Source organism: Lycium ferocissimum, chromosome 11 (genome assembly GCF_029784015.1).
Source record: "Lycium ferocissimum isolate CSIRO_LF1 chromosome 11, AGI_CSIRO_Lferr_CH_V1, whole genome shotgun sequence".
In the NCBI taxonomy this organism is placed as follows: domain Eukaryota; kingdom Viridiplantae; phylum Streptophyta; class Magnoliopsida; order Solanales; family Solanaceae; genus Lycium; species Lycium ferocissimum.
In genome coordinates, this window is record NC_081352.1 from 31,303,566 (window position 1) to 31,327,295 (window position 23,730).

At 35.7% G+C, this 23,730-nt stretch overlaps 1 protein-coding gene across 3 annotated transcripts; it reads right to left on the reverse strand.

The window, feature by feature from the left end:
* Positions 1-11,150: 11,150 nt before the first annotated feature.
* Positions 11,151-23,715, reverse strand: LOC132036329 (integrin-linked protein kinase 1-like). Of its 3 annotated transcripts, none has more exons than XM_059426649.1 (12): positions 22,254-23,710; positions 18,535-18,609; positions 17,849-17,944; positions 17,146-17,231; positions 16,891-17,011; positions 16,098-16,177; positions 15,833-15,892; positions 15,593-15,711; positions 14,824-14,909; positions 14,410-14,531; positions 13,248-13,359; positions 11,151-11,559 (listed from the first exon to the last, which is right to left on the reverse strand). In XM_059426649.1, exons 1-12 carry the CDS (start codon positions 22,566-22,568, stop codon positions 11,452-11,454), a joined length of 1,380 nt encoding a protein of 459 aa, XP_059282632.1. In that variant the 5' UTR covers positions 22,569-23,710; the 3' UTR covers positions 11,151-11,451. The 3 variants fall into 3 exon arrangements, 2 of the variants coding, with proteins under 2 accessions (XP_059282632.1, XP_059282633.1); XM_059426650.1 differs by lacking the exon at positions 22,254-23,710 and adding an exon at positions 20,617-20,678; XR_009409562.1 differs by lacking the exon at positions 14,410-14,531 and having other exon boundaries at positions 11,531-11,559; positions 22,254-23,715.
* Between the last annotated feature and the right edge of the window lie 15 nt (positions 23,716-23,730).

Sequence of the window (23,730 nt, forward strand, 5' to 3'; positions counted from 1 at the left end):
AACATACCAAAAATTAAATAAAGAAGAAAATAATACAATACACACATCATTCTTACTACTTTAATCATTAATAATAAAAGGAAAAAACTACGGAATTAATACATAATTTCCTAAACTCTTGTCGATATTTATTACCATAAGTCGATCACCATTCAAAAGCCTTCTTCTTCTTCAAGCCAGACTAAAACATGAATATAATACTGTATTAAATATAACAATATTGCTACTTCAAATATGAAATGAATAGATAACTTTGAGTACGGTCCCATAAAATATTTTTAAAAAATAAGGTGAATTTATAATATTTGATGCTCAAGAAAGAATAAGAAAGATTTCCAAATTGTTGTGGCATCTTATACCCTCAAACATTTTGCAAACTTTCTTAGAATATCTTAAAGATAAGATCTCTCTTCAACGTTTCCTTTGTAGATAAAACAGTGAATTTCTTTCCTTAAAGTGTTGTAATTGCCATATTTTGGTCTTTTATTTACTCTGCCAAGAAAGCTCTATGGAGTAGCAAGCAACAGGTTCTCTTTGATTCTTGACATTTAAGGTAGCAATAATAATAGGTGATCTTTTTCCATCTGTCCAAGCGCAAGTTGACATAGTTATTCGGTATTTGTGTGTAACACCTCCTACCTTTGAACTAGGCTACGTTCATGATTCGGGACTTAGAAACCAAGACGAAGTTCGTTGAATTGAGAAATACCCTTGGAAAGGTAATTATACGGGCTTACGACCGTTGTACGGGACGTACATCATTGTACGGCCCGTACCCTTGGAGCCGTACATTTTAGGAAAAATTTAGATGATCATTGGAAATTACCATCGAAGTACGGGCAACCAAGTACGGCCTGTTCATCAATGCACGGGACGTACAATAAGCCCATACTTCCCCTGTCGAAAAACATGTGCTTACTGGAAATTTAACCCAATGTACAGCCATGAAGCACGGGCCATACATCACCTGGTTCAGCCAGAAAGGATAAATACGGGGCTTCAATTTTATTTTCCACCTTTTGCATCGTTCAAGCCCTAGAACGAAGTTCTTCTCACCCAACCATTAGAGTACACCAAGGTAAGTCTATTCTGATCATTCCAAGTGAATTGCAACATATATTCATAAATACTAAATGAGAATTCAATGTTCTTAACCTAGGGTTTTCAAGAAAACCCATTTAAAGGGCTAAGGCTTTAAGGATTCTTCTTCAAGTTCAGATTATTGTTACAAGTTTGGAGCATTACCAGGTATGTAGGGTTTCTATCTACGTGTGGAAGCATCATATTGTTCTTCCCCACAAAGACGTTCTTCCATTATTATATGAAAATTCTCCGAAAACTAGGATTTTAGATATGTTCATGATAACCCTAATTCTATATACCATGATAATGTACCATGTTTCTATATGTAGTTCGTTATTGTGTTCTTGATATTCCATTTTGGTTATTGATAATCTTTCCGTAATTCATGAAAAACCCATCCTTTGCATTCCATGGGTTCCTATATACAAGTTATTAATTACTATATTTATTTTCATGAAATACTCTACATGCTTACACGTTTTCATGCAAGTATATTATGTAACTATATCCATGTATAATGCAAGTCATGTTTTATGAAAATCATGGGCTCAAATGCCACCTATGTTCATGTTCATGTTTTCGGGAGTAGCACGAATTACTGAGAAGGCTCGGGTAGCCTAAAACTATGTTAGCACCGTAGGATAAGGATCGCTCCGCCCAGTTAGGACGATTCCTTCATGTATTATTGATTGGATCCTTTCATGCCATGTTTATTCTCTTATAGCCCTGGCAAGGTATGAGAGCTCTGTTGGTCGGGTCATGTACCAGACTCTACGTACCCACATGGTGATTTATGTTGTCAGTTCCATTTATGCTCTCCTCACTTAAAATGTTCTGACTCATGTTATTTCAGTTTCAGTTTAAGCTCTTATCATGTTATTTCATGTGCCATGCTTATTTCATTCAGTTGCTTTATATACCAGGCCATTCAATGTGCTGACGTCCCTCTTTTATTGTCCGGGAGCCTCATTTCACGATGGAGGGAAGGATTTACAGGATGACACATCTACACAGTAGGACTCTACACGTATCAGCTTGTTGGTGAGCCCCATCTCCTTCGGGTTTTAGTCATTATCTACTTTATGATTAGTTATGCATTTAAGGTATGCTGGGGGACTTGTCCCAATAGTTATGTTTAGCAGCTCAGACTCATATTAGAGATTGCATAGACTAGTCAGTTCAGTCATGTCAAGTCAGATATTCAGAGTCATATAGCCATCTTTGGCTTATTAATTATGACAATCCGTATTCACGTATTAAATCAAGTATTCTATTTACTATTATGACATCTCATGTTTATTCAGGCTCATCACATATATGTTATATTCTACTCATGTTACGCCTCACGATAATTCAACAAGCTATGTAGTTCGCTCGGTCACATGCAGTAAAGCATCGAGTGCCGTGTTACGCCCTTGAGGCGTCACAAAGCTTGGTATCAGAGCATTAGGTTCAAATATCTTACGGAGTCTATGAAACTGTGTCCAGTAGGGTTACTTTTATATGTGTGAGGTCCCTATACATATAGATAGTTGACCACCAAGACATTTAGGATTGTCTCACTTCTTTCAAACTCTAGATCGTGCAATTTGAGCTGTACTTTCAGGAATTCTTTTAACTCGTACGAAATTACGTATTTCAAAAAATACATGCGAAAAGAAAGTACACCAAGAGGAATACAGCTACTAGCCATAAGGCTATTGCTGATTCGGCTCAGGAAGAAAATATTCAGACTCAGGCAATCGCAGCCCCCACTGTGCTAATGAGAGTCCTGCGGAGGTTCGCACTACAACTACGCCTCCCAGTGCTTGGATACGAATATCAGGAGAGTTATCCGGCTGCTCACCCAGATTGTGGCTGAATCAAGTGCAGCGTCAGGAAATGGCTCCTAGCGCCAGTGCTAGTGAAGGATCTACTAGTTCCAGGACTCAGGAATTCTTGCGGATGAAACCTCCAATATTCACAGGGACTAAGGCAGAGGAGAATCAGCAAAACTCTATTGACAGGCTGCAGAAGGCGTTCTGCATTATACATGTCACTGAGATAGAGGCAGGAGAGTTTGGTGCTTTTTAGTTACAAGATGTAGCCCATATTTGATCCGAGACATGAGAACAATCCCGAGGGGAAGATGAACCTCCTGCTACTTGGATGATTGTGCTGATGTTTCCTTAACCATTTCATGCCTATTGAGGTCGGGGGCTAGGAAAATTTTGTCCCTCTGGAGTTCGAGATTTCCTCGCTTCTAAATTTATCGACGAAAACACTAACATATTTCGTCCAGGATTATTATCTCAAGTTTGTGTCATTGTCCGGATAATTATCCTTTATCGTCTTTATTTTTCCCGAATATATATCGAGGGTCTATGGTTAGAAGATTTGTACTTGGCTAAGACTCAAATTGCACAGCGATACTAATATTGTTGCTCAAAATGACAAGATGACTATTTCTAAGCGCGGCTCTTTGTGCAAGCAAACGTAACCATTTGAACTAAAGGAAAGAAGAAGCAAATCTTCAAAAAAAGCGGAATGGTCGAAGCGAAGGATAGGAATTCATTCCACAAGAAAGGCCAAGTCTCGAAGAACCCTAACCCGTACTAGTGTGGGTTAGCCGACTTATACTATTCCAGTTTGCAATAAGTGTGGTAAGAGACACCCAGGTGAGTGTCGTATAGGTACAGATGTGTGCTATAGTTGTGGCCGTTAGGTCATTTTTAGAGAGGTATCCCGGATTTAGAATCTATAGGTACGGAATATACATAGAATATAGGTATGGCCGAAAGTATATATCCGCTCGGTCAAAAGGTCCGAACCATTTCCATAATTGTCTTTCATCCGTAAGTTTAAGCTCGAATCTGTCCAGTAAGGCCATGGTGCAACTAAGTCTGAAAATACAAGTGGAGGTCAAAAGTGTTGTATGCTCATGCTATTTTGATTGTAGTTTAATTGAAAGATACGAATCTTTGAGGCTCGTACGGGTTTGAGATGTTGTCACGATAGTACATTAATGATTTTTCTCTTTTAACGTTTATGCCGTTATTGACCCAGGATCCACCTTATCTTATGTAATCCCATTTATTGCTAAGAAATTTGGGATCGAACTAGAAAAGTTCCATGAACCCTTTGAAGTGTCCACTCCCGTTGGTGAGTCAGTTATAGCTAGACGTATTTATAGGGGTTGTCCGATTTTAATCTATCACCGCAGAACCATAGACGACCTAGCAGAATTAGAGATTGTAGACTTTGATGTAATCATGAGTATGGATTGGTTATATTCATGTTATGCCACGGTATCTTAAAGAACCAAAATATTAAAATTTGAGTTTCCTAATGAACTAGTTATAGAGTGGAAAGGTAATTTAGAAGTACTCAGGGGTAGATTTATTTCCTATTTAAAAGCTAGAAAAATGATTTCCAAAGGATTTATCTATCACCTAGTTCGAGTCAGGGATTACATATTTTGGACGCCTAGACCTCGGACTTATTCAACGATGGTCATTAATGAGTTTCCCTTTGTGTCTTCCCAAAAGATCTTCCAGGAGTCCCTCCTGACAGGGGGATCAACTTTGGAATTGATCTACTTTACTTTAAAACTCGACACTAAGTTATTTTTCCGATATCTATTCCTTAGCCTAATTAATTTTAAAAGTCCGGCTCTGCTAACCATTGTTAATGGCTCCAGCAGAGTTGAAAGAATTAAAAGCCCAGTTAAAAGATCTTCTTGACAAGGGATTTATTAGTCTGAGTGTCTCACCTTGGGGCGCGCCAGCATTGTTTGTTCTAAAGAAGGATAGTTCCTTGTGCAAGTGTATTGACTACAGTCAGTAAAATAAAGTCACCATTAAGAACAAGTACCCTCTCCCCAGAATAGATGACTTATTTGACCAACTTCAGGGTGCCCATTGTTATTCCAAGATTGACCTCAGATCAAATTACCATCATTTAAAGGTGAAGGAAGTTGATATTACTAAGATCGCCTTTAGAACCAGTTATGGTCATTTCAAATTTCTTCTCATGACATTTGGGTTGACAAATACACTAGCAGCTTTCATGGATCTTATGAACAGGGTCTTCAAGTCGTATCTCGATTTATTTGTCATTGTGTTTATTGATGATATTTTAGTGTATTCCCGTAGTGAGACTGATCATATAGAGCATCTTATAATAGTGTTGCAGACACCTGAGAATTGAAAACTTTATGTTAAATTTTTTAAGTATGAATTTCAGCTCAAGTCAGTGGCATTTTTAGGCCATGTCATCTCAGGTGAAGGTATTAAGGTTGATTCTCAGAAAATTGATGCCATGAGAAGGTGGCCCAGACCCACCTCAGTATCTAATATAAGAAGTGTCTTGGGTTTGACAGGATATTATAAGCGTTTCGTAGAGGTATTTTCCTCTATCTCAGCTCAGTTGACTAAGTTGACTCAGAAAAAGGTTAAGTTTCAATGGTTAGATGCATGTGACGAAAGTTTTGAGGTGTTGAAGAAGAAGTTGACTTCTGCTCTACTTTTGACGTTACCAGAGGGAATATTGTGATGCTTCGGGAATTGGTCTTAGATGTGTCCTCATGCAGCATGGCAAGGTTATAGCTTATGCATCCAGACAACTTATGGCTCATGAAAAGAATTATCCGACTCATGACTTAGAATTGACAGCTGTGGTTTTTGCACTTAAGATTTGACATTACTATTTGTATGGAGTGCATGTTGATATTTTCACTGATCACAAAAGCCTGCAATATTTTTTCAAGCAAGGTAAATTGAATCTTAGACAGAGGAGGTGGCTTGAGTTACTTAAAGACTATGATGTAGATATTCTCTATCATCCAGGGCAGGCGAATGTTGTAGCCGATGCTCTCAGTCGGCATTCCATGAGAAGTTTAGCTCATGTTGGGGAAGATAAGATAATTATGATGAGGGAAGTTCACCATTTAGCTAGTCTTGGAGTTTTACTTTTGGACTCCGAAGATGGTGGTGTTGTTGTTCAGAACAAGGCTCATTCCTCCTTAGTAGCCAAAGTAAAGGAGAAGTAGTTTAATGATCCCTACTTGTTGCAGCTAAAAGAGAGGATTCACAAGCATAAGACAATGACTTTCGAACAAGGGGGAGATGACGGTACCTTGAGGTATCGATGCCGATCATGTGTTCCAGATGTAGATGGGCTCAGAGAGCGAATCATTTAAGAAGCTCACAACTTCAGGTATTCCATTCACCCAGGTTCCACTAAGATGTATCATGATCTTAAGAAGATTTATTGGTAGAACAATATGAAAAGGAATGTAGCAGATTTTGTGGCTAAGTGTCCAAATTGTCACCAAGTGAAAGCCGACCACCAGAGGCCTGGTGGCTTGGTCCAGAATATTGATATTCCCGTTTGGAAATGGGAGATGATAAATATGGACTTCATAACAGGTCTACCTCGTTCAACCAGGAGGCATGACTCAATTTGGGTGATTGTAGATCGACTTACTAAGTCAGCGCACTTTTGCCAGTCAAGACTATAGATTCAGCAGAAGATTATGCTAAGTTGTATATTCAGGAAATTGTCAGATTGCATAGGACTCCTTTATCTATTATTTCAGACCGTGTTGCTCAGTTCAGAATAAACTTTTAAAAATCCTTTCAAAAAGGATTGGGTACCAAGGTAAACCTCAGCACAACTTTTCATTCACGGACAGATGGCCAGGCAGAGTGTATCATTCAGACCCTTGAGGACATGTTGAGAGCTTGTGTCCTTGATTTTAAAGGTAATTGGAATGATCAGTTACGTCTCATTAAGTTTGCTTATAATAATAGTTATCATGCTAATATCAAGATGGCACCATTTGAGGCTTTATATAGGTGAATGTGTAGGTCACCAATTGGTTGGTTTGAAGTTGGTGAAGTAGAATTGTTAGGACCAGATTTGGTCTATCAGGCTATGGAGAAAGTCAAGCTGATCCAAGAATGTTAGAGAACGGCTCAAAGTCACCAGAAGTCTTATACAGATGTGAGGAGAAGCGACTTAGAGCTTCAAGTTGATGATTGGGTTTTCCTAAAGGTTTCACTTATGAAAGGTGTCATGAGATTTGGTAAGAAAGGAAAACTTAGCCCCAGATATATCGGACCTTATAACATCCTGTGAAGGGTTTGTCAAGTGGCCTATGAACTTGAATTGACATAAGATTTAGCCGTTGTACACCCAGTGTTTCATGTATCCATGTTGAGAAAGTGTGTGGGAGACCCGTCATTGGTTGTTCCTACTGACACTATCACGGTTAAGGATGGTTTATCCTATGAAGAGATCCCCATCGCCATTCTTGATCGTCAGGTTCGTAAGTTGAGAACTAAAAAAATTGCCTCAGTTAAAGTTTTATGGAGGAGTCAGAAAGTTGAAGAGACTACATGGGAAGCCGAAGAAGACATGAAAACCAAGTATCCACACTCGTTTGAAGAACAAGCAGAGAACGCTCAAGGTAACCCTTCTATAGTACATGTCATAGTCTCATGTTTCACGCTCATGTATCCAGTGCTCATGTTCCATGTCTTAGCATTCATGTTTCCATGTAACCATGCCTTGACAATTAGTCTTCATGTTCCATGTCATGTTTTTTTCAAGTTCATATATTCAAGCCATATCCAGTCCCAATCTTAACCATGACCCATCATTCGAGGTCGAATGATCCCAATGGGGAGACATTGTAACACCTCATCCATTTAAACTAGGCTACATTTATGATTTGGGACTTAGAAACCAAGACAGAGTTCGTTGAATGGAGAAATCCCCTTGGAACGGTAATTGTGCGGGCTTGCGACCATTGTACGAGACGTACATCATTGTACAGCCCGTATCCTTGGAGCCGTACATTTTAATAGAAAATTTAGATGATCACTGGAAATTACTATCGATGTACGGGCAACCAAGTACACCCGTTCATCAATGCACGAGACGTAAAATAAGCCCGTACTTCCCCCGTAAAAAAACATGTGCTCATTGAAAATTTAACCCAATGTATGGCCATAAAGTATGTGTCGTACTTTAAAGTGTGTGCCGTACATAGAGGTCGTACATCACCTTCTTCAGTCAGAAAGTATAAATACGGGGCTTTAGTTTTATTTTCCACCTTTGCATTCTCCAAGCCCTAGAACAAAGTTCTTCTCTCCCAACCATTAGAATTCACCAAGCTAAGTCTATTATGATCATTCCAAGTGAATTGCAACATATATTTCAGAATATTAAATGAGAATTCAATGTTCTTAACCTAGGATTTTCAAGAAAATCCATTTAAAGGATTCAAGGCTAAGGCTTTAGGGATTCTTCTTCAAGTTTATTGTTACAAGTTTGGAGCATTACCAGGTATGTAAGGTTTCTATCTACGTATGATAACATCATTCCCCACGCCACGTTCTTCCATGATTATACGAACGTTCTTCGAAAACTAGGATTTTAGATATGTTCATGATAACCCTAAGTCTATATACCATGATGTACCATATTTCTGTATTTAGTTCATTCTTATGTTCTTGGTATTCCATTTTGGTTATTGAGAATCTGTCCGTAATCCATGAAAAACTCATCCTTTTCACTCCATGGGTTCTTATATGCAGGTTATTAATTACTATGTTCATTTTCATGAAATACTCTACATGTTTACACGTATTATGTAACTATAAAGTCATGTTTTATGAAAATGATGGGCTTAGATGCCACCACCTATGTTCATGTTCATGTTTTTGGGAGTTGCACAAATTACCGAGAAGACTCATATTATATATGTGTGTGTGTGTGTGTGTGTTGTGTGTGTGTGTGCGCGCGCGCTCATGTCCAGATTTCAGTTTCATTTTAAGCTCTTATCGTGTTATTTCATGTGCCTTGCTTATTTCATTCAGTTGTTTTACATACTAGTACATTTAATTTGCTGGCGTCCCCTTTTTATTGTCCGGGGCCTGCATTTCACGATGGAGGTACGGATTTATAGAAATAAGACACATCTACGCTCGGTAGGACTACACACGTATACGCTTGTTGGTGAGCCTTATCTCCTTCGAGTTTTAGTGATTATCTACTTTATGATTAGTTATGCATTTAAGGTATGCTAGGAGACTTGTCCCAACAGTTATGTTTAGTAGTTCAGACTCATATTAGAGGTTTTATAGACTAGTTAGTTCGGTCATGTCATGTCAGATATTCAGAGTCGTATAGTCATCTTTGGCTCATTAATTATGACAATCCGTATTCACGTTTTAAATCTAAGTATTCTATTTACTATTATGATACTCATGTTTATTCAGGCTTATCGCATCTATGTTATATTCCGCTCATGTTATGCCTCATGATGATTCAGCAAGCCATGTGGTTCGCTCGGTCACATGCGTAAGGCACCTAGTGCCGTGTTATGCCCAGGCCATGACTTGGCATGTGACATTGTGCTAGTGAGAGGTAGCGGGTACCCTGTGAAATTAGTCGAGATGGGTGCAAGCTGGTACACTACGGTTATTGAACCGTAGGAGATAGTTATGCATCATACATATGACTCAAGCTTTTCTGTGGATGTGAGCTCTAGTCACCAACTTCGTTTGCCTCTATTGAATGCACGTTCCATGCAGTTATGGATCACTAACAATATACGAGATCTACGAAGTAAGGGGTTTGTTTAAGAGCTTTTTCAATATGACTTTTTTTTCCTGTATTTGTTCCATGAGAAATGCGAGTCTGCTTTGTCCACTTCTTTTCCAACAATGCATAGGGGAGTGATCTGAAATTGGCAAATTGATTCCATCTGTCAATCTTGCTCTTGAACTAGAGAAGAAAGAAAGCACTAGTACACCCCTAAAAAGGAGAAATTCTACAAGGGGGCTCTTAAAAGAAAAAAAGTAATACTCATGCCCACAAAGGTCTAGTTTTATAGTAAGTAATTTTTTACTATTTGACAAGATTGCATGTGTCCAAGATATCTTTTTGTAATAGGTCCAAATCCATATAGCCTTTATAAGGTCTAAATCCATGTGTGTCCAATTTTCTCTTGATGTTGAGGCTCGTTACCTCATACTAGAGTGGAACATGTAAACGGTGAATCGGAGGTACATAAACCCAAAGCTAAATAGCCAAATCAACCTAAACTAGAAGTTCCAGTAGGTTAAGAGCCCGTTTGGATTAGTTGAAAAAAAAGTGGTTTTCAGTACTAAAAGTTATTTTATAAATAAGCAGTAACGTATTTGAATAAAAGTAGTGAAGCTGAAAATAAGTTGTTGAGAGGGAAAGATGATAATTTAGGGTTTTTAGTAGTGAGGGTAATATTGAAATTAAAAGAAAATATAAAAGATAAAAGAGTAAAATTATTAGTCAAACCAAAAAGGCATTTAAGCCCAAAAACAATAAAGTTGGGGTTCCTCAACTTCTTGTTTTTCGCTTATTTTAAGCACTTCTCTATTTTGCCAAACACCGAAAAAAATTAAAAAATTACTTATAAGCTGGGTTGATCAACTTATAAGTCAATCCAAACGGGCTCTAACTCATGCCCTATGACTTTGGTTGAGTGGTAATTAAGGATGTGCAACATGTGATTTGTGGATTAAGCGCACCGCACAGTCAAGAGTTAAATAAAGCTCAAGTTGACGTAGCAAAAAAATAAATGAAAAAAGAAAGAATATTCATGAATTTATTTCTTTGACCTTATACACATTAAAAATAGCCCAACATTATTATCCATTTCGTACCTAAAGAAGAAAAAGTCCAAGGGCCTATAATTAGTTGCATCCTCTTGAAATCTTGTCCATGTTCCTTTGGAGTAGTTTATATTTAAGAAGAATACCTGTCGGAGTAAAACGCAAATTCTATGAAACAATTATAACTCAACAATATTATAAGAAAGTGATGTCCCTGATGGAACACTTCCATGTCTCATAAAGAAACTAAAAATTTAAGCTAGAAACTCTTTTCTATAAAATTACTATTATAATTTTACAAAAAATAAATTAAAAAGAGAACTAACAAAAACATTCTTATATGATTGAACGTAAACAGTAGCTTAGTGTCTGATAAAAAAAATTATCTTTAAGAATACGAATTACACAGAAAATAATCAAATATAAGAAGGCTTACAAACTTCAACCTCGTTTGATTTCTTAAAAAGACCAAGGAAAATAATGTCGCATCGACCCATTCAGATCAAAAAGTCAAATTTAATATTCCAAAAAATATATATATAAAACTTAGGGAAAGTATTATCCCAATGACAAGAATAGAAGATTTTGAAACTAGAAAATAATCCAACAGCCTAATACTAAAAGCAACTGAAAAAAATCTGCAGACATGTGGAGAACTAGATAAACTTTATCACTCTTTATGCACAGGCGATTGAGGAAATGAACTTTTGCTTATTTTTAGAACTTGCTAGATGTGACGCGTAGACCGAGATGAACGATTCCGGCTACTTAAATCTGAACTATCTTTCTTCCACATTGCCTCTAAATGCTGAAAGCATCTCAAAGGTCTAATTACCTGCATGTAACAAAATATTCAGGATGAAAATAAGACAGTTAAGTATCAACAGAATAATATGTTATGCTAACTGCAGTAAAAGTCATGGCCATAAAACTAAGGCCATTGTGAGACTAAGGCCATTGTGAGACTAAGTTCTGTATAGTGTTGGCTTGAGATAAATTTAAATAGGGAACCTAACATGATTAATGATTGTGAGAATAAGTTCTGTATATTGTTGGCTTGAGATAAATTTAAATAGGGAACCTAACATGATTAATGATAAACTTGTTAGGGACTAAAGGGCCGTTATTGAGTCAAGCAACCAAAACCAAGCAAAGAAATCACACATGAGCTAAAAGCAAAATTTATAATCGTGGTGTCTGGGCCAGCTTGTGCGCATCTCGACTAATACAACGGGGCACCTGCTACCTCCCCCAGCACAAGTACTAGGTAACTCTATCCATGGGCAGATGGAAAGAAATCATCTAGTGTTTTTTCCTCTGGTGGGAATTGAACCTGAGATCTCATGATTCTCAACCCACTTCATTGATGACTAGACCACACCCTTGGGTGCATATCTGAGCTAATTATAACTAACGTATCCACTTATATTATACCAAGCAAGACCCTTTTACAGTTTACTCATTTGCATGCCAGTGGCAGCTTCGAAGAGGTTATATTATATCAATTCTCCTTCTAGAAACATCTACAGGAAAGGGGTCTGTGCACCAAAATCCACTTTAAAAGGCCAAGCCATAACAATAAGGCATAATAGTACTTGTTGTTGTTGTTGTACCGACAATTCAAATACAAAATTACATGCCATATTTCCAGTGAAGGATTATGACAGTTCCACCCATACTACTGGAAAATGGAAATAACTCCAAGAATCAAGGAAAAAGAACAAACTGAAACTATGCGGCAGCCAGCTATAGCTTGGACACCATGTTTATTTGGGAAGAAAAAAAAAAAGAGAGAGAGAGAGAGAGAGAGCGAGCCTAGCTCAAAACGGCATACTCCCTTTGACCCAATTTATGTGACTCTTCCCTGTTTAGTCAGTCCCAAAAAGAATGACATCTTTCTATATTTAGTAAACTTCAACATACCTATTCTACCCTTAATGAGATGATTTTTTTAAATAAAGGTAAATAAGTTTATTAACAATTGGGAATGTTCCGTATACCGGAAGAAGAGAACCTACACCAAAATATGGTTCTCAACAAAAGAGATCCAATCCTATATACAAATAGGGACCTTACAAGTACACCAAAAAGAAACTAATGACAAAACACTACTTTGCAATTTTACAAAATCTTGTTCCACCCCTTCAAAAGCCCTCCTATTTCTCTCTTTCCAAATGACCCACACAAATATCTATAGCTTATTTTAGACCACAAGTTTCAATAGTTTCTCTTTATTTCTTCAATCGAGGGAGCAATACTTATGCTGGAAATCTAGGTGATTTTTATCTGATTCACATGAGCTACTTACCAAATCAGAGCCTGGATATCATTTTCACTAGAAGTTTAGATTTCACAAAGCACACAACTCGACTGATTTAGCTAATACATCTCTGATGAAACAAATGGCAAATAGTTTGATTCATTGATGACCAAAATGTGAAAAGCTCAAACATATAAACACCAATCACATAATAAAAAAATGCACAGAAACAGTCGACAGGGGAACGATGATGGAAATTTTACCTTCCAACGCTTGTTGTAGTTAAACTTTTTATAGATGGACTCGAGCCTTGGGATAATTTGCTTGAAACTTGGGCGCTTGGCTGGCTTTTCATTCCAACATTCTTCAATCAACCTGAAAACCAAAATCACCCCAAAACATTACCACATCGGCAACAGCAGCAAATGATGACCCGTTTCTAAAACTTCTATTAGGAAAGGGGAAAATGAGGACATTTACCAAGATCCGAGTTTGTTAGAATGCTACAATCTATTAAGTAAAGACCCCAGCTGATCAGTCATAACACTACTAATCTGTATTTTAGCAGAATCAAGATTGATACCCACACACTTGTTTTTTATTTTTAAACAATTCTATTTTTGACACTTCAATTTTACCAAGGATATGGGACAATACAACATGGTGTATATGACAAGAGTGACACAAACTGTGAGACAATAATGAAATCACTTTCTCAAGTTTGACGGGAAAAGTTTTCCACTGAGAATATTGACCTAGACTTGAATGTCTTTCTCTCGTTGGCTTTGATATCATGTGAAGAGAGACAAAATCTTGTTAGGGAGCGCTTCCCCCTTAAATAGGCATTACACGGCGCAAATCCAGATTAGTCAGGGCCCCAATGCGGGTACCGGACACCTGATGGGAAACCAAAAATTTTGGTGAATTTTGGCAAGTTTATCTTGACAAAGGTCATGCTATACAAAAATGACTTCGCTCAAGTCATAAACAGCTAAAATCATTGAGACAATGACCAAACATAGCATAAACATGAGAAGTGATTCCATTATTGTCTTGAAGTTTGTGCTCGTCACAAACAAGTTGAACATATCTGGAGTTTCATCACAAAGCAGTCGAAGACGAACACAAAGATCAGAACAACTCTTTTCACGGTTGAATGAGCATGTTAAGTGGTCCACATTGATTGAGGTAATGGGCTACTGTCTCCTCATATTATCTTCGGCAATTTTCACCTCATGATCTAACTTTTGGTCTGAGTCATGCCCAAAGTTCATTTTTTTTAGGTACATTTACTACTCCTAATCGACATGCATTTTCATGTTTCAGATTATAAGAATTGATATTTACCTGAGAATTGCATGGTTTATTATAGTAGTAAGGTATCATGATTTATAGTAGCAACTGAGAGGTAAAAATAGAACTTACTCTTTCAGTCCATGGGCATAAAACTTTGGGGGGGCTTTAAAAGGAGGGCGCTCTTTAGCAGCATATAATTTAGGTATATCATTTTCTTCCTTCGCATGGAAAGGGGGGTAGCCTTCAATCATCTGAAATGCAACACATCATAAAATAAAATTACTTTAAAACTTTTGCAGGTAAACAATGTAGTAGATCGGATCAGGATTTAAGTAAATGATAAATGTGAGTTGCAAATAATTGATGTATTGGGATGGTAGAAAATGAAACTTGAAGTATATAATGCCTAACATAATCATTGTTAGCTTCACTTGAACATCAAATAAGATATTTATATACAATATGGTCCCACAAGTGTGCAAGATGCAAATGAACTGTAGTTCCTCAAATTTTAAACATTAACCAGATAAGACAAAGTATTACCTCTTGTAAAATTAAAGCAAATGAAAAGACATCAACTTTGGTATCATATTCCTCGTTCTTGAAAACCTCTGGAGCTACATATCTGCCTATTCATTGCACAATAATTGAAAAGAAAATGAAAATGTTAGAAGAAATCCAAATATTTTTTCTCAAACATCAATCAAAATGGTCAGATCACAACATCTCAAATAAAGAAAGCTTTTTGCTGGAGCTATTAGCAAACTTGAAAACATTCCGATAGACGAGAAAATGACAAAAACGGTCCCTTATGTTTAAGGGTAGGTTCAAAATAGTCCCTTAAGTATGCACTAAACAATTTTGGTCCTTTAAGTTTGTCAAAATTTAATACTTTTAGCCTCCTTCAAATATTTACCTGCTTTGTCTGTTAGATTTGATGAAACAATGAAAAAGGGGAAATTAGCAGGAACTCATATTTAGAGGTACAATTTTCGTAATTTCTGCTACTTTTTATTTAGTATTAGAGTCTGATGCAACTTTTTGAGGTGTAAGTTTTTTGCGTTGCATATTTTAAGATTTGATGGGACATTCTTGGTGTTTATAGTTAGATCTTTTTCGCCACTGTTTCTGTCAAATCTAACAGATAGAGTTCGGTAAATATTTGATAGAGACTAAAAGTGACTTTTGACAAACTTAAAGGAACAAAACTGTTCAGGACTATTTTGTATCTACTCTCAAACATAAGGGGCCATTTTTGTCAATTTCTCAAGGAATAGAGGATGATTGAATATCCAAAAGAAGCAATACTCACGATAACTGTCTTCGTATGTCAGAGGTTTGTCTTCTTTGACCCTTTTTGTAACTTTAAGTAGCTTGCTTACTCCAAAGTCAGCCACCTTCAGATGTCCGGTATCATCCCGCAAAATATTTCTGTTATCTTACTCAAAAATAATAAACTATTACTACATGAAGAAACTCAAATCACAATATGAAAGCTTTATGGTAATTGATTCTACTCGTTAGTATAGACAAATGTAGAAGGGAAACTTACGAAGGCTCAAGATCACGATGAATAATTGCTTCTTCAGTTTCATGTAGATAGTTCATTCCCCTACAACCAAATATAATATATGAGAATTCTTATGCTCAGTAGTAATACTATAATCAAAGGAATAAATACATTGAAATTTTACTTTCCCAGAAAAGTTTTATAAGTAATGCATAATGAAAAGTTTATTTCAAAAATTTAAACCATTAGTTTTGCAAATTTATAAGGAGTTTATAATATTGATCAATAGCACAGAGTGGATGTGAACCTTGCGATATCCATTGCAAATCTGAGAGCTTTAGTTGGTTTAAGAGCTCCTTTTCTATTCAAATACTCACGGAGATCACCCTGGAAACATACGGCAATGGAAAAGTCATTTCGTAGTGATAGCTTTCTTGAAAAAGTTTCAAACATATTACTTATTCGAGAAAATGACAAAAATGGTCATATGTACTTAAAAATTTTGGTCCTTTAAGTTTGCCAAAAGTTAACACTTTTAGTTTCCGTCAAATATTACCGAACTCTGTCTGTTAAATTTGACAGGAACCATGAAAAAAAAAAAAGGGAAATTAGAGGGAACTCATATTTAGAGGTACAATTTTTGTAGTTTCTGCTATTTTTAGATTATTTATAGAGTCTGGTGCAGCTTTTTGAGATGTAATTTTTGCTTTTTATATATTTTTTTAGTGTTTAGTGTAGTTTTTTCAGTCGCATATTTCAGGATTTGATGGGACTTTCTTAGTGTTTATAGTTTTTCATAGTTCCCATCAAATCCAACAGAGTTTGGTAAATACTTAACGGAGACTAAAGTGTTAACTTTTGGCAAACTTAAAGGACCAAAGTTCCAAAACTGTTAAGTGTATACTTAAGGGACTATTTTGAACTTACTTCAAGCACAAGGGACCACAATTTCTCTACTTATTCAAAAAGAAGAAAGAAAAATAAAAGGAGAAAACAGAGAAACAGAACAGGGAGACATGGATTGAACTATAAAGTTCAACCACTGTATAGAAATGCTGTCACATATAATTATGCATATTGGTGTAGTTAATAAGTAAGACCTTTGGTAAGTATTCGGTCACTATCATCATAGGACTACTTTGTGTTACAGCACCAAGAAATTGGACCACATTAGGATGTCGTATCTTCTGGAGCAACGCAAGCTCATCTCGAAATGCGCTCCTGCAGAAGCTCTAATATTAGAGAACATAAATCAAAAATAAATAAATAAATGAGAAGAGCTAAACAATGTGAAGTAGCAACTAAGGCTTTTTTTAATAGAAAAATAGAAGCAATATCAGTTTTAATTTACTCACACTTTATCCTCATCAGCAATCACATCCTCCCCAAACTTTTTTACAGCGACTTGTATTCCACGCCATAAGGCAATATGGAACGTTCCCTACAATATATTTGGGATCAGCAGAGAAGTATAGAGAAAAACAAATTCTATATTGGATAAAAAAAGATATACTAGGGCATTTAAGTAAGCAATAAAATGTGTTCCCTAACAGGAGACTTGACCCTTATAACTTACTAAGCTTGCAGGACAAATTTTCATCATTAGATGTAAATATAAGTAAAGAGAAAATATATAACTTGAATCATATAAATATTCAGAACAGGAGCCAAAATTCTATCCTGGACAGATGTTTCTATTATAAATCATCAACAGAAAACCCCAGCAAGTATTAACATATCCCTTATCAATTCATCAGTATTAATGACTACCAAAAACTAAAACCAGATATCGTAAAGGCAAAGTATCACCAAAGAAAAAGCATTTATGACTGCAAATGGATGAGAAATATGACAACAGTACAATTAAATAGATAAGACTAGGAAAAAGAAAAAGTCAGTACAAAGTCTCAGGTTGGAGAATGAAACTAACAATGATGGGAGAGATGGACAATGGATTTTGATGTATAATTCCATAGGGAAAATAAGGATTAGCGAATCAACTGAAAATAGCATGCATAAATCTCTACAAGACACAAGAGTGGAAACAAAATATATTACCTTGCTCAACTCAACGCTATTAGTGAAATCAAGTTCTTTAGCATCAATCTCATATTCTGGAACTTCAGGGCAGGTGTTAACATGCATGAGAGCCATCTGGAGGAAAAATTAGTTTAGACAATCAAAAATGACAAAAATAGTCCCTTATGTTTGAGGGTAGGTTCAAAATAGTTCCTTAAGTATGCACTTAACAGTTTTAGTCCTTTAAGTTTGCCAAAACATAACACCTTTAGTCATTTACCGAACTCTGCCTGTTAGATTTAACAGGAACTATGGCAAAAAATAAGCGGGAACTCACATTTAGAGGTATCATTTTTGTAGTTTCTGCCTTTTTTTAATTTATTTCCAGAGTTTGGTGCAGCTTATTGAGCTGTAATTTCTGCTATTTTTTATATCTTTTTAGTGTCCAGTGCAACTTTTTGTGTTGCATATTTTAGGATTTCATGAGACTTTCTTGGTGTTTACAGTTAAATCTTTCTTTTCTATTGTTTCCGTCAAATCTAACAAACAGAGTTCGGTAAATATTTTACAGAGACTAAAAGTGTTACTTTTGGCAAACTTAAAGGACTGTCTTGAACCTACCTCAAGCATAACAGACCATTTTTGTCATTTTCTCTCGAGCCAAGTCACAACATGAAATAAAAGCTTTTTCCTGATCAGTAGCTAGAACGGAATAGCAAACTTACTGGAGGCTTGGCACCATGTTTCTCCAGTAGCTTAATCACCGCATGATTTTTATAGTGTATCGCATCTGCCAGGGGCTGTTCAAGCAAAGATTAGATTGTTGCCAAAAATGTAAACCCATAGGGAAAAACAGGACACTCAAACTTTTCAGATAACATTCAACTAAAAGTGTGTCCTTAATACTTTCAGAAATCAAATTATCCTTTTATTTGGTGATTCCTTTTATGATACTTTTGAGAAATCAAATTACCCTTTTTTGGTGATTCACGATAATAACATTGTCATTTCTACATTCTTTAGATTTTCAATGATACATGAAGGAAAATTTCCTTTATAAATAACTCCGAGGTGCAATAATCAAGAGCATGAGATTGCAAAGCATTATTATGAACCAAAAGTGACTTAAACCTGCGTTCTACCGAATAAAACCAAAAGTGAATTCTTTCTATCTGCCTAAAATAGCTTTGCAGAGTTACCCTTACCCAATGTCTATACTGGTAGTAGGTAGCAAGTACCTGATGGATTAGTAGCGTGTCCAAATAATAACCGTAAAGGTAAGACGAGCTAAAGGAAGGGAAATAGCTGTCAATTCGGAAAAATTACCCTCAATAACTAGCTACATACCCAAAAAAAAAAAAAAAAAAAAAAAAAAAAAAACCTTCTTTTTTTAACTTCCATAGCTAGATACCAAGAAGTAACTGTAGCAACAACAGCAAACTACTCTCATTAACCAACTACATACCCAAAAAAGAACCTTTTCTTTGTGATTTCATAAGCTAGATGCCAAGAAGTAACTGTACCAACAGAAGCAAACTACTCTCACTAACCAGCTACATACCCAAAAAAGAAACCTTCTTTTTTTAACTTCCATAGCTAGATACCAAGAAGTAACTGTACCAACAACAGCAAACTACTCTCAGTAACCAGCTACATAAAAGAACCCTTTTTTTTTTATTTCATAAGCAAGATACCAAGAAGTAACTGTACCAACAACAGTAAACCAACAGAAGATCATAGTGATAATCTAACATCAACAAATCAAATGCGCTAAAGAAAGGGAAATAGTTATCAATTGAGCAATACTATTCTCAATAACCAGCTACATACCCTAAAAAGAACCCTTTTCTATTTTATAAGCTATATACCAAGAAGTAACTGTACTAAAAACAGCAAACCAACAGAAGATCATAGTGATAAACTGATAATCAAACATCAACAAACCAAGTGGGATAAAGGAAGGGAAATAGTTATCAATTGAGCAATACTATTCTCAAATAACCAGCTACCCAAAAGAACCTTTTTTTGTTAAATTTCAGAAGCAAGATACCAAGAAGTAAATGCACCAACAGCAAACCAATAGAAGATCAATAGTGACAATCAAGCATCAATAAACCAAATAGGCTAAAGGAAGGGAATAGCTGTCAATTGAGCAATAATACTCTCAATAACCAGCTACATACACAAAAGATAACTTTTTTTAAATTCATAAGCTAGTTAAGACAAATGTACTAACTACAGCAAACCAACAGAAGATCGATAATCAAACATCAACAAACCAAATGGGATTGTCACCATATCACAGTAAGGCCCCAAGGGTGGCCTAAAAATTGAAGTGCTAGAGTGATAATCCTGGGAACTAAGGTTCAAATCCTACTAGAGGGAACACTCAGTAAATTCTTTCTATCCACCTAAAGATTGCTAGGCAGAGCTACCATTACCGTACCTATGCTTGTAGAAGGTAGCAAATACCCGATGGATTAGTAGTGTGTCCACAAACTGACCCAGACATCAAATAATAATCGTAAAGATAAGATGGGCTAAAGGAAGAAATAGTTGCCAATTGAACAATACTACTCTCAATAACCGCTACATACCCAAAAAGAACTTTTATTTAAGTTCATAAGCTAGACAGCAAGAAGTAACTGTACCAACAAAAGCAAACTAATCTCAATAACTAGCAACATGCCCAAAAAAGAACCTTTTTTTCATTTCATAAGCTAGATACCCAGAAGTAAATGTACCAACAACAGCAAACAAACAGAAGATCATAGTGATAATCAAACATCAAGAAACCACATCCATACCGTGCTTCCCCAACGATCTTTGGGATCTTTGATTGTCATCTATATGCCTAAATTGCTACGTAGAGTTACCCTTACCCAATACCTATGCTAGTAGAAGATAAAGAAATACCCATGGATAAGTACAGTGCCAACAAATCTAACCTGACACAAAATAATAACCGCAAAGGTAAGATGACCTAAGTGAAGAGAAATAGCTGTCAATTGAGCAATACTACTCTCAATAACCAGCTGCATACCAAAAAAGAACCTTTTTTTCTGTTTCATAAGCTATACACCAAGAAGTAAATGTACCAACAACAGCAAACTACTCTCAGTAACCAGCTAGGTAACCAAATAATAACCTTTTTGTTCATTTCATAAGCTAGATACCAAGTACTAACCATACCAACAACAGCAAACTACTCTAACTAACCAGCTAGATACCCAAAGAAAAAACCTTTTTTGTTTTTTGTTTCATAAGCTAGATAATAAGAAGTAACTGTACCAACAAAAGCAAACTACTCTCAATAACCAGCTACATACCCAAAAAAGAACTACTTTTTTTTTTTTTTTAAATTTCATAGCTAGAAACCAAGAAGTAACTGTACCAACATCAGCAAACTACTCTCAACAACAAGCTACATCACCCAAAAAGAACTTTTTTTTCTTATTTGATAAGCTAGATAACAAGTAACTGTACCAACAACAGTAAACTACTCTAAATAACCAACTACATACCCAAAAAAGAACCTTTTTTGTATTTATTTCATAAGCTAGATACCAAGAAGTAAGGGTCGCTTGGTAAGGGTGTATTAGGTAGAATAATGCTGGTATAAAATTTTAGTACAATGTCTGGTTGCATATCTCATCTGTTCTATGTAAAACTACTACTAGTACTATTGATACACCCTATTCAGTACTGTTTTTTTTTATAACCGTGGTGTCCAGGCCAGCTTGCGCGCACCTCGACTAGTTCCACGGGATACCCTATCACCTCCCACCCCTATTCAGTATCAATCTTACACATAGTAAACCATGGTATTTTTTCAAGACCAGTACTGTTCTTATACTTATACACCCTATTCAGTACTACTATTCTTGATAATGCAATGCATGTTATTTTTAATACAACAAACCAAAAGTCGATAAGAAATAATGCAAGCATAACTAATCCCAGCATAACTTGTATTCACACCAAAAAACCCTTAAACAGGGGCGAATTTACAAACTAAATTTGGGGCACATGACCCATGGTGTATTTTATGAATATATTTTCTAAAATTGGGATAATATTATCTGCTGAACCAATGCTGCAAAAGGGCCAAATGGTGCACTTGGTTGAAGGTTGAGTTATTACCTAGAGGACTAGGGATCAATTCCCACTTAATACGTTTTTTCATTCTTTTTTTTTTAGTGGTGCACCCATATTCCAGAAATCCTAGATTCGCCTCTGCCCCTAAATGTACCAACAACAGCAAACCAACAGTAGATCGTAGCAATAATCAAACTTCAAAAACCAAATTGATTATCATACTTGTCTTCGAACCAAAAGACCTCTAACAACAAACCAACAGAAGCTCAATAGTAATAATCAAACAGCAACAAAAACACGCCAACCAATAGACATGTAATTAAAGAAAGTGAATGGGCCATCATACCGTGCTTCCCCATCGATCTTTCGGATCGACTTCAGCCCCATTATCCAGCAACAACTGCACAACATCACTTGAACCTTGACAAGCAGCAACATGAAGTGCAGTCCTCTTATCAATATCTCTAAAATTCACATCAGTACCACATTCCAAAATCTCCTTTATACCTTCTATATCACCCTCATTCGCCGAATACATCAACCTTACCCTCGGATCAATAACAAATTCACTATCATCTTTTTCACCTCCAATTACTTCCCTTTCTGGTGCTAATGATGATTGTTTACCTAATTTGAATCTAACCGGTGAATTCGGTTCCATTTTCGATAAAATCACACAAATTACACTACCCCTAACAATTAAATCTGCAAAAAATGTACTTAAACAAGAACCCTTTACAGATTAAAGGGTAAGTATAATTGCTAAATTAAGAAGTAAAAAAAAGTGAACTTTAAATTTGGGAAATGAAAACAAATTTGGGTTCCATTTTCAAGAAAATGAACACAAATTACACTAACCCTAAATTTTTGAAGGAATTTAAAGATTTAAACAAGAAACCTTTATAGGAAATATGCTAAATTAAGAAAAAAAGTGAACTTTCTAATTTGGGAAATGAAAAAAAAAAGTGTTCTTTTCGAGAAAATGACAACAAAATACACTACCCTAACAATCTAAAAATAATGAACTAAAAGAGAGCTTTTTGAAACATCAAATTGACTAAATAACAACAAAAAAGCTCAAACTACGCAAAAGTAACAAACAAACAAAAAAAAATCAAGAATCCATAATTGCAAAAGGGTATTAGCCAAAAATAGTAAATTTTGAGAATTTAAAGGTTTAAACAAGAACCCTTTATCGGTAATTTGCTAAATTAAGAAAAAAAAAAGTGAACTTTAAATTAAATCTGAAAAAATAATTAACTTAAGGGTAGCTTTTGAAACGTAAAATTGACTGAATAACAAAGAAGCTCAAAACTAGACAAAACTACCAAAAATAAAATCAAGAATCCATTATTGAAAAAGGGTATTAGCTAAAATAGTAAATTTTGAGGAATTTAAAGGTTTAAACAAGAACCCTTTACAGGTAATTTGCTATATTAAGAAAAAAAGTGAACTTTCAATTTGGGAAATGAAAAAAGAAAAAAAAAAGTGTTCTTTTTTAGAAAATGACAACAAATTACACTACCCTAACAATTAAATCTGCAAGAATTGTTCTTAAAGAGGGTTTTTTGAAACATAAAATTGAGTAAATAACGACAAAAAAAAGCTCAAAACTAGGCAAAAGTACCAAAAAACTGCTTCAAGAATCCATAATTGAAAAAGGGTATTAGCCAAAAATAGTAAATTTTGAGAATTTAAAGGTTTAAACAAGAACCTCTTTACAAATAAGGGGGTAGGGTCCACTTTTTAATGTAAGAATTTGCTAAATTAAGAAAAAAAAAAGTAACTTTAAATTTGGGAAATGAAAAAAGTGTGCTGTTGTC

Bases quoted from the DNA above. Each gene is read 5' to 3' on its own strand.
- LOC132036329 (XM_059426649.1), bottom strand. From the start codon at position 22,568: ATGGAACCGAATTCACCGGTTAGATTCAAATTAGGTAAACAATCATCA. The intron at 17,945-18,534 runs GTAAGTTTGCTA...TTTTTCCTCCAG, and splicing joins AACATGGTGCCAAGCCTCCA to ATGGCTCTCATGCATGTTAA. The intron at 15,893-16,097 runs GTTCACATCCAC...ATTTGGTTGTAG, and splicing joins TTTGCAATGGATATCGCAAG to GGGAATGAACTATCTACATG.